The sequence below is a fragment of the Pteronotus mesoamericanus genome, unplaced genomic scaffold (genome assembly GCF_021234165.1).
Source record: "Pteronotus mesoamericanus isolate MK-2021 breed Mesoamerican mustached bat unplaced genomic scaffold, CSHL_Meso_final scaffold_1186, whole genome shotgun sequence".
NCBI lineage: Eukaryota > Metazoa > Chordata > Mammalia > Chiroptera > Mormoopidae > Pteronotus > Pteronotus mesoamericanus.
In genome coordinates, this window is record NW_026555302.1 from 98280 (window position 1) to 109705 (window position 11426).

General features: G+C 51.1%; 1 protein-coding gene across 2 annotated transcripts in view; it reads right to left on the reverse strand.

Moving 5' to 3' along the window:
• Window positions 1-5950, reverse strand: part of PACC1 (proton activated chloride channel 1) — a 36136-nt gene extending 30186 nt beyond the window's left edge. Inside the window, exons 1-2 of one of the 2 annotated variants that reach the window (XM_054587614.1) lie at window positions 5807-5938; window positions 1892-1988 (exon numbers count right to left, since the gene is read on the reverse strand). In XM_054587614.1, the coding sequence (XP_054443589.1) occupies window positions 1892-1988; window positions 5807-5842 (133 nt within the window). In that variant the 5' untranslated portion in view covers window positions 5843-5938. Of the gene's footprint in view, window positions 1-1891; window positions 1989-5806 lie in introns of both variants that reach the window. The other variant, XM_054587615.1, reaches the window with a different exon arrangement.
• Between the last annotated feature and the right edge of the window lie 5476 nt (window positions 5951-11426).

The following is an 11426-nucleotide window of genomic DNA, read 5'->3' on the forward strand; positions in this document are numbered from 1 at the left end:
ACGGGGACCTGCGATGAGCACTTCCGGTCCTGGAACCAACGTGGGCCCGTTCAGAGGGAGGGGAGCCGGCTGCCTGCCATACCCTGCGGCGCCCCGCCCTACAGGAAGCGCTGGGCAAAGATGACTTCTGAATGCAAAGAATGAACTCTTTGTCTTCTTTTTTTTTCCTTTAGTGATTTGTTTTCTGAGCTATATTTACATACCATAACATTTACCCTTTTAAAGTGCATCTATTTCATCATTCTTAGTGCATTCACAAGGTATGTGACCATCACCACTATCTAATCACAGGACAGTTTCATGACCCAAGAAGAAATTCCGCCCCTTCTTTAGTAGTCCTTCTCCCTAGTCCCTGGCAACCAATAACCTATTTTCTGTCTTACGGATTTGCCTATTCTGGACATTTCTTATACACAGAATCATTCAATGTGTGGCCTTTTGTGTCTCACCTTTCACCTCTCATTTACTATGTTTTGAAGGTTTCTCCATGTTGTGTCATATATCAGTTCATTCCTTTTTATTGTCAAGTAATATTCCACTATATTAATATACCATTTCATTTATCTATTCATCAGTTGGTGGACATCTCGGTTGTTGCAATCTTTTGGCTATTACTAATAATGCTACTATGAATATTCTTGTACAAGTTTCTGGATGGATGTAAGCTTTCATTTCTCTTGGGTATATACCTTGGACTGGAATTGCTGGGCCACAGGATAACTCTGCATTTAACCTTCTGAGGATCCGCTGTGTTTTCCACAGCAGCTGCACCATTTTACATTCCCACCAGCAATGTATGGGGGTTTTAATTTCTTGATATCCTTACGAAAACTTGTTGTGGACCACCTCTTTTTTTTTTTTTTTTAAGTAGAGTTTGTGGTTTTATTGATTTGAGAGAGAGAGAGAGAGAGGAAGGGAGAGAGGGAGCGAAGCATCGCTTTTTGTTGTTCCGCTCATTCACACTTTCACTGGTTCATTGTTTTATGTGCCCTGACCACGGACTAAACCTGCAACCTTGGTGCGCTGGAACGTCATTCCAACCAACTGAGCTACCCAGCCAGGGCACTCCGTTTTACTGACTGAGTGGAATTTAGGGTACTTTTGGAACACCTAAGCAGAGCTATCACCAGGACATCTGGATATACAGGATACACAAACCTGGAGTTTACAGGTCACCTCAGGGCGAGAGGTGTAAACATGGCACGTACACGTGTGCAAGGCATGACTGAAACAGGGGAAGGGGCCTGGGTGATGCCACCCACTAGCAAGTAAGAGAAGGGGGTCTGTGACAACCATTTAACACCCAGGAGCTGGCGGATGACTGCAAGGCAGACTGATCTGAGGAGTAATACATTACAGGAGCTAAGGGAGCAGAGCGTGTATCCAGAAGGAAGAAGTGGTCAACAGTGTGAGAAGTTACTGCAAGGCTCCATGAGATGCCACCTGACTGACATGGGACCCTGTTCACCCAGCTGGGAGACTATAATGAAGAGGTCTGAGAGCCAACAGGTGGTGCCTACAAGATACTCTTCCAGAGGGCTCTTGGAAGTGACCCAGGTATTAGAGGTTCAACTACTACCCACTTTTTAGAGAAAATCTAATAGAAGAGCAGATGCCCAAAGCCCTCGCTGCTGTATCCAAAAACCTCGTCTCAGGAACTGGCTCAAACTGGAGTACAGAAAAGAGCAGATACCAGCCCAGGCACAGCCTCTGTCCCAAGGCTGGTTAAATATGTATAGCTTTAAAAACTAGGGCAATACCTGAGACCTGACACCAGGGTGCAAGGCAGGGGGGGCTCCTCCTGTCCCACAGTACACAGCGGGCGGGGTGCCAGACCTGGGGCTTCTGGCTGCAGCAGCGCACACCGTTTTCCCAGCCTGAACCCGCTTACCTGGTAAGATTCCTGAACCCTGGACTTTGACTCTCTCCTTTTCCTGCTCGTCTGTTCGCTCTGAGTTCTCAACCACCTGATCCAACTCCTCATTCAGCTAAAGGGAGAACAAAGAGGGCAAGCAGGTCAGCTACACCAGCCTTGCTTTTCCAGACTAAAGTAAGAAAGCAGAAGCTTCTTCTCACTTAATCATTAAAAAAAAAAAAAAAAAAATCACATGATCTAGGCAGGGTAGTATACCAATTCTACAGATAGGGATCCAGGCTCAGAAAACTCCAGCAACTTCCTTATACACTCGTGCCAGATCAAGCACCACAAACTGGGTGGCAGGAAACAACAGAAATGTGTTCCCTCCGAGTTCTGGCAGGGCTGTTCCTCTGAGGGCCATCGGGAGCTCTGCCCTGTGCCCCCCTGCCCCCCTGCATCCCCCCCAGCTTCCAGTAATGGCCGGCAACCCTTGGCGGGCGCTTCTTGGCTTGTAGATGTGCCCCATCTCCAGCCTCTTGCCTCCAGCCTCATGTGGGGTCTCTGTTCCTTCACACCGTCACCTTTGTATTAGGGCACCATTCATATTGGATTTGGGCCCACCCTACTCCAGTGTGACCTCATTTTAATTAATTCACATTTGCAGTGACCCTATTTCCAAATGAGGTCACGCTGTAAGGTACTGGGGGTTAGGGCTTCAACATATCTTTTTTAGGGGGGTAACAATTCAACCCAACACTTTCCATGGCGATAAATACAGAGTAAAATCCAAGCTAACCTAGTACCAAACCCATGATCTTAACCACTTCCCAGGGAAGGAGGAAATGCAGCTTAGAGTCTGCTGAGCAAGAAGAGGGAACAGTGAGCCTTCCAGGACTCTGGCTAAAGTTCACCCACTCAGGCCACAAATGGCAGAGAACAAAGTGGGGAGGGCCAGTCCATTTCGGATGCAGACGTTCATTAGCAGCCAGTAAACGGGCAACCTCAACCTCACTCCCGCAGTGTTCTCGCCTGTCGAATTGGGGGAAATGATGCCACTGAGGAGGGCAGGCAGGCAGAAAGGATTCAATGATAACCAACAAGTCTCTGTAAAGAAGGGGGGCAGGAGAGGTCAAGGCTAGAGAGGAGCAGCAGCTGTCACTGAACTGGGATGAAAGGGGGAGGGGAGAGCTTTCCCAAGTATTTTCTTAGGTGCACGTTGGACATGCTGACCGTCTCAACATTTTCATTAGAAATTCATTGCCAAGGGGCATGAGTTAAATAAAGCTCTATGCATCTATTATTCCTGAAGGTTCCTCTCCATTCCTCTACTCCTGCCCCTTACAATCAGTTAAAACTCCCAGCTTAAAGCCTTCCAGTCCCAAAAGAAAAGAAAAAGCAGAAGAGGGCTGGGAAGATGGCGACAGCTGCAAGAGACAGACCCAGGCCCCTAGCGGGAGCACACAGCTCAGGAAGTCCCCGGAGCTTTTGCTGGCCAAAGGGAAGAGAGGATGTTTGTCCCAGGAAGGCTCGAAGTTCTCTGATCCACGCCTAACCCAGGTGCAGCCTCACCCAGGTCCCCTCCTGACTCCCTGCGGCTGCGACGAAACCACCTCCTGGCCTGCGCTGGCCGAATTCTCAGCTACCGCATCCCCTAAAGCCAAAGTCTCCCCTCAGTTAAAAAAAAAAAAAAAAAAAAAAACCTGACTCTGAGCTAGGACCACTCTCAGAATGATCCAGGCAAGAAAGATGCAGGCCACTCTGCGGGAGGCCACCTTCTTCTGAAGGTGAGAGACAAGGACTGCAGAACAGGTCACTAAAGAAAGGAGAAGCGTCCCTCCAGTGCCTTGCACCATGGAGGTGCCCCCAAATACTGACTGACTCTACTTTTGGCCTTGCCCCTGCAAGCAGGATAACTGCCTAAATTTTAATGAACATTTTAGGAGCCCTGCTAAGTAAGGAGATACTGCAGGCTAAATGCGCATGGTGAGGAACACGGTCCTATAAAACCAGGGACACCAAAGCTCCCTAGAAGCAGGAGCTGCACACACCCTGTTAACAAGACCTATTATTTCATTCACCTGCCAGGCACTGAGCTAAGCAAGCAGTTTCCACATACCAACTCATCTAACCCTCAGAACCCTAGGAGATGGGGCCTATCATTATCTTCATTGTGCAGATGAAGAAACTGAGTCTCAGAGAACTTAAATGATTTGACAAAAGTCACACAAACAGCAAGAGGCAGAGACCAGATAGAAACATGGGGTTTTTGACTTCAAAGTCCTAGTACTTACCCACTATGGTCTCCCTCCTATAAACCTGAAAACCTTCAGAGTCAGGGAAAGACACAACTCATTCCCAGGATTCCCCCACTTCAAGGACATGAAATCTAGAGGCCACAGAATCCACAGCACTTGTTAAAAACCCATCAGGCTACTTTCAGATACAAGAATGAGATGAGATAAAGATGATGGTAGGAGAAACAGAAAAAGCTGTCCCAAAGTCAAATTCCAGCCCAGGTCCCACACTAAAAATGGCCGGCCAGGCTCAGCAAATCTCACCTGACTCTAACTCAGCTTCCCCTTGTACTGCCGGGCTAAGCCACCTGTTTTGTGTATGCCACACTGTCACTGACAAAGGGAAAAATGTACATCATATTGATCAGTGTTGAGCAAGACAGCAGCAAGTTGAACTGAGAAGGGCAGGCAGAATGCTAGGCTCGTCTGGGCAGTCAGTCTCCATGGAGCAGGTGGGATTTGAGAGTCTCCCCTTGAATGATGAGGGGATTTGAACCAATGAGCTTGAGGAGGGTTAAAGGAGGAGAAATGGTGGGAGCACAGGCATAGAGGCCAGGAAGCAGGAGCACATTGTAAACAGTGAGCTTCCAGGTGTGGCCAGAACCTAGGTGGGTGAGGAGGTGGTGAAGGTAACGCGGGATACAGTCGCTGAGCGGGGCAGAGCGTTAAAATCTCGCTGAGAAGTCTGGACTGTTCTGAGGGGACCAAGGCCAACATCAGGTGTATGGAAAAAACGAATGCTCTGGGATTAAGGCAGGGCCTCAAAGCAAATCTGCACAGGGAGAGGCCAAAAGGAACAGGCGGTAACACGGTATCACACTCAGGTGGGTAGAGCAGACACAGGGACACAAACCGGAGAACTGAAGATGTGGTACTGCCAGTCCTTGGCAAGTGAGGGGGACACCGTGAGGGGCACAGGGGAGGAAGATGACCGAGGTTTGGGACTTGAGAGGAGGAGAAGGCGAGCAGTTCAGTCGTTGCAGCAGGAGTCAGAAGGAAGAGCTGGTTTGAGGGAAAAGCTGCAATGGCAGCCTGTAGCTCAGGGCAGATAAGAAAGAGACAAAGAACTTGAAAGTGATAGTTACAAAGTCGTGGGAGGAGGTGAGACCGGAGAGAAAGACGTAGTGAAGAGAGAAGAGACTACGTCGGTGAAAACGTATCTTCAAAGTTAGGCGGCCGCTAAAACAAGATGTAATCATCCCTATCATTAACAGCTGCAGCGGCCACGCGGCCTTGGGCTGGGAGGAGGGCTGATGCCCACCGTGCATCCGCTCCAGCTGCGAGCAGGGCGCAGGCGCTTCCACTTGTTGCAAATAACACCGGGATCCTCGAGGCCACGCGGGGTTCTCCCGGCCCGCCGCGTTGCTGCCTGAGTCCGATGAGGCTTTAATCATTCACCTGCTGGTTAGGAGTCGCGGCTCCGGGGCCCTAGCTCCTGCCAAGTGACCGCAGCATCCGGAGGAGGTTGGGCGCCCTGCTTCCTTCCTGCTCTGCCGAACGTCCGCACGCGGGGACCCCCATCCTGACGCACTCACCCGCTCCTCGGAAGCGCGCCCCGACGCCCCCCTCACCCCTCCCACTCGGACTCCTGGTACCCGAGTCCTCTGCTTCACAGGAAACTTTGTTTCCGCGCCCCACACTCCCAGCCTTGTACCTCCTGGTAGGATGTGGAGAGCTCCTGCCGGATCATGGCACTGACCGGAGCTAAGGCACACCAGAACCCGCTCCGCCGCGGAGAAGTAGCGGACCGAGGACTGAACAGGCAGCGCAGGAACCTGCCGGCTGCGCGAAGTACAACGGGTTCGGAGGGGCGGTCCCGAGGCCGGGCGGAGCGGCACTCGGCGCATGCGCCTTGCTTCCTCCGCGGGTGGGACCGCGAAAGGGTTGCTGGGAAATGTAGTTCTGGGCAGAGGGCACTCCTCAGCACCCAAGGGGTGGCGAAGCCGGCGAGTACCTAAAAGAAGACACGCATAACCCCGGCGTTAGAAGGACGTGCTCTCTTCATCTCTCACTTCCTCTTTGTTGAAGGGGACAGGGACAGAGAAACTTAGCGGAAAGCGAAACACGTGGGCCAGGTCAGATGAGTAGGAGTGCCTAGTTTATCATTGCAAGAGGAAGCTTGGCCTGGTGGTTTATAGCCGTAATAAATGTCTGGTGAACACCTGCTATGTTAAAAGCACTTTCACGCACATTATGCCCTTGATCCTGCAAGGACCCGTGTAAGGGCGACATTATTCTTTCTGTTTTATAGATGAGAAAACCGAGATACCTTGTTTCAGAAAGCATGGGGCCGGGTGGGGGCGATGATCAAGAGATTAGTTAATCCAGGAATGGGCTCTAGAATCCAAGTTCGTCCATCATCCCTGGGCAGCCACTTGCATGCGGGGCCTCAGGGTTCCTGTCCTGGCTCTGCCCTCCTCCCGCAGGTCTTGCAATGCCCTGAGCGCTCCGCTCTCACAGCGCTGTTCACCGCAACAGGAGCCTGGCGCCCTGAATGCGGTGGGGTGGACCCAAGGCCCACATCTCCCCCTTCCCCCCACCTCCTGAACAGCGGTTTTGTGTGGCTGCCCTGGGCTGCTGAGGCATGAGGCAGATAGAGGGTGCTTATGCCTTAGTGAATGCTGCCCTGTGCCGGCGCAGCTGCAGCTCTGCCACCCCCGCATGCAGGACACTCAGGAGCTCTTCCTTCTTCCGCGGCAACCACAGTAGCAGCGAGCACATGAGAGCAGCCTGGACCTCCCAGAGCATTGCCGTGAAGGCCTCCGTCGCCTCTCCTGACCACCCTCCCATCCCAGGCGCCCTGCTCCACATCTGTTTATTAAACGTGACAGTACATATAGCACCTAACACATTGTAGGCACTCAACAGTGGTTTGTGATGACTGGAACATTTCCTCCAGCCATTACATTTAACACTTGTTTGCCAAAACAAACAACTCATTAATTTCCTTACTGTATTAATACCAGGGTGGTTGACAGAACAAGTCATACAATAGAATCTTAGAGCTGGAAGGAGCCAGAGAAACCTACTTCAGCCCTATCATTTCCCTTTACTCTTTGCTGATGTGACCAAACTGGAAAATGATGGGCTCCCATATTAGAAGGAGAAACTGACCAGCACAGTATTCAGCATGGTTTAACAAATACAATGCGCTGGCCACTGGGATGCCAAATGAATAGGATACTCCAAGGTCCTTGCTCTTGCGGCTCTTCCATGCTACGGTGGAGAGACATCTATGAACACAAATAGAATTTTCTGTACGTGCTGTCCCCAGGTCCTTTCCTTCCATCCCCTCAAGCACACCCCAGTCAGGCTTTCATGCTGGCCACTCCACAGAAGTGGTGCTTGCTCTGCTCACGAATGGTCTCGGAGTTGTCAAAGCAGATGCGCATCTCCCCATCCTCCTCTTTCTTGATCTCTCAGCTGTGTTAGACTCAGCTGAGCGTCCTTCCTCCCTGTACACTTTCCTCCTGTAGCTTACAGGACCCCACACACCCCCAGGTTGCTTCTCACCATATGCCCTGTTCCTCCTCAGTCTTCTTCGGTGGTGTGTCCTCACTGCCTCGACTCTACAGGGTGGCAATCCTCAAGCTAGATCTTCGATCCCCTTTCTTCTCACTCCCTAGGGGCTAGTGGTCTTCTCTAGTCTCATGGTTTGAATTGGTATTTATACCCTAAAGAGTCCTGTTACGGATTGAACGCTGTCCCCCTAAAAGACATGTTGAAGTCCTAACCCCTGGCACCTGAGACTGTAACCTAATTTGGAATAGGACTGTTGCGGATGCAACTAGTTAAGGTGAGTTCATACCAAGTGAGGTGATTGCCACATCTCTTATGACTTATGTTCTTACAAAAAGATGTAAGCTAGTGAAGATGACGTGAAGATAGGCCCACAAGGAAAACGTCCTGTGATGACAGGAGCTGATGGCAGCGATGCAGCTGTAAGCCAGGGTGGCCTCAGCCATTTATTGCTGGTTACAGGTCACAGCCTGGGCGGCCAGGTTCTGTCCTTGGCTAAGCAACAGGCAGAAAGTCCCAAGTCTCACCAGCCACCACCAGAAACTATAAGGGGCAAGGAGGCATTCTATCCAGGGTCTCGGAGGGAACATGGCCCTGCCAACACTTTGATCTCGAACTCCTCGCCTCCAGAACCACAGGGGAATACACTTCCGTTATTTGAAGCAACCTCGTTTGTGGTACCTGGGTACGGCAGTCCTAGGAAATGGACACAACTCTCAACCGCATGCAGTGAATAACTCCTCCAGCTCCCCCCTGCGTGCAGGCTCACTCGTCCAGCTGCCTCGGCGCCTTCTCTGCTGGACGTGTGCCCGCCGCAGCAGAGGGTGGCTGCTGCAGGTGTGGGCCTGGCAACCAGGCTGCCTGGCTCTAAGTCTCAGCTCTGGCACTTATCAGCTCTGTGGGAACTTTACTTAATCTCTCCGTGCCTCAGTGACCTCATATATAAAAGGAGAATACAGGGAGTCATTGCTTAACACCGTCAAAAGGTTCTGCAACTTTAAGCGAAATGACATAAATTGAACCCTGTTTTACCACAGGCTATTGATACAAACAAGAGTTAAGTTTCCATGGCATTTCAACACAAGAACAAAATGACGACTCTGAATGAAACGTTAGTTGAGGGTCTGCTGTATTACTACTACCCACTTCAGAGAGCTCAGAGAGGATTAACTGAGTCATCAGATGTAAAGCACTTGGGTAAGTCGTATGTTAATGTTACTAGTTATTGCAAGGTTCAAAACTGAACTATTGATATTCCTATCCCAGATCCGCTCCCTTGCCTGCCTTCCTCACTGTCCTAAACTCCATCCTCCCATCGGCTCTGACCAGACTCTGCAGTCATTTTTGGTTCCCCCCTTCTCCGACGCCCTACATCTAAATCAGCAAATCCTGCTGGCTCTACGTTAAACACTTATTCAGAAACTGACCATAGTTCACCCCCGCCACCATCACCGCCCTGGTGATGGTACACACCAGCGGCATGTCCTGTGGACTATTTGCGGTCGCCTCCTAGCTGGTCCCTCTCCTTCCACCCTTGGACCCTATGGCCTATTCCCAACACAGCAGCCGGTGAGAACCTGCTAAACAAAGTCAGGTGATGCCAGTCCTCTGCTCCAACGAAAGCCAAAGTCCTCGTTCACAGCGGCCTACAGGGCCCAATCGGCTCTGTCCTGCAGCCCCCACCTTTTCTATTTCTCCTCCCCTCACTGTCTCAGCCTCAAGGTGCTGAGTCTAAGGGCCTTCGCACTGGCTGTGCCCGGTCCCTGGGGTGCTCTTGTGCTGCGCATGCGTACGGCTCTCTTCCTCACTCCCTTCAGGTCTTTCTCTAAATATCACCTGGTCAGGGATGCCTCTTCTGAGCATCCTGTTAAAACTCCGTTGCCAGCAAGTCCCTTATGCTGCTTTATTTTTCTCCTGCACAAGTATCACCTTCTGACTTTCATTTCTTTGCGGTCTCCCTGCACTAGAATGTAATTTACATGAAGGCAGGGTCCTCTTGTGTTTTATTCATCGCTGTATCCCAGGGCCTTTGACAGTGCCTGACCTGTATTGGTACTTAAATAGTCATTTGAATAAACATGCAAAGTACCTTCACACAGTGGCATGTGAAGGAGAGCGCTAGGGAAGCTGTGCAGAGGCGCTGCTTTATCCCATGCCCTTCAAGAGGCTTCAGAATGGTAGTGACTTTGTGAGTTGAGACTTGAACGACAAGAAGGAGCCCGCACATGATGACTTCCACCCCAAACAAAAGGCACCAGTACAGTACAAAGGTCCAGGCTGGAACCCAAGCAGAAAGCAAGGTGGCTGGAGGGTCATATAGGAGACAGACTCAGAGGGGTAGACAGAGGCCTGATGGTGCAGGGTGGGTTGAGCCAATCCCGGGCTTGCTTTTTCTCAGATGTGGTCCTTGTCTCTCCGCTCTGGGTTGCAGGAGCTGGCCCTGCGGGCTGAGTTTCCACCGGGTTCAGTCAAGAAGAAGCTCTGTTGGGGGCTGGAAGGGGTGAGGGCAGGGGAGAAGCCAGGGTTTTCTTTCCCTTGCGGTCTGCCCCTGCAGCTTCCCTCCATGGCCCCAGCCCCTGCCACGAAGGCGTTCTGTGGTTCTGGCTTCAGCCAGGTGATCCAGGCCCCCAGTCTCTAGCACCACTACCTCTTCCCTTCCGGGGGCAGGATGTTGCTAATCTTCCCGCTGTTCCTAGCCATTGGGTTGCTTCTCAGCCTCTTCTATCACCTGCGTAACCAACTCCCTGCATTACAGTCACTCTTTTACTTAGAATAGTTTCTGTGTTCCTTGCGGGTGACCGACTGATTTGCTTGGAAAAACAAACCTGGTTCGAGTAGACAGGGGCGATCAGGGGGGCGTCTGGAGGAACCCAAGGGCGTATGAGCGTTGAATTATAGGCTCGTACTCAGGATCTTGGGGAGGAGGACACTAGATCTGATCAGCAGAGATTATAGGGAGTATCTTTTAGCTCAAAGGAGTTGCTAACAAATAGAACTGCACAGAGAGAAAGGGCTCAAGCAGAGGAGTGGCACAGAGTGTGCCAGGGATGTTATCAGGGAACACGATGCATTGGGACGGGGATGATACCCTATTCAAGGGTTTAGAAGGGCCTCTCTATCCTGGAGCTCCTGTGACACCGTGTGACACAGATACTGCATGCCGTAGCTCACACAGCCTCTTGAGTCCATTCTGTTTTTAGTTCAGATGCAATCCTTTCAAGGAGGCAGGCCGATCTGTTACTAATGTTACTAATGTGGACACTGAGACTCAGAGGGTTTGTGGACAGATCTGTTTAGGTCGCTCTGCCCGAGAAGCCAATTCTGTTGAATATGGAAACGTGGCACAGTCCCTGGGGGGTTGTGGCCTCGTGGTTAGGAGCAGACTCTAGGATACAGGGCCTGTGCTGGGGTCTTGGCTCTGCTACCTACTACTGTGTGACCTTGGGCAAAGCACTTAAACTCTCTGCACTTCAGCTTCACGCTCTGTAAAATGGGCGATAATAATATTCTTACTTCACGAAGTCGTTGTGAGGATGGCATGAGTTGACACAGGTAAAAGCACTGAACCAGAGTTTGGCACGCAGCAAGCCCTGCCCTGGTCTCCTTCGCCGGTCATCTCAACCGCGAAATGTTGGCAGGGCTCAGGGATGCAGTCCCTGGTCCCCTCCTCCTCCCCATCCACACTTCCTTAGCAATCTTCTTCACTCTGTGGCTTTAAATACAACGTGTAAGCCATTGATTCCAAAATATATCTC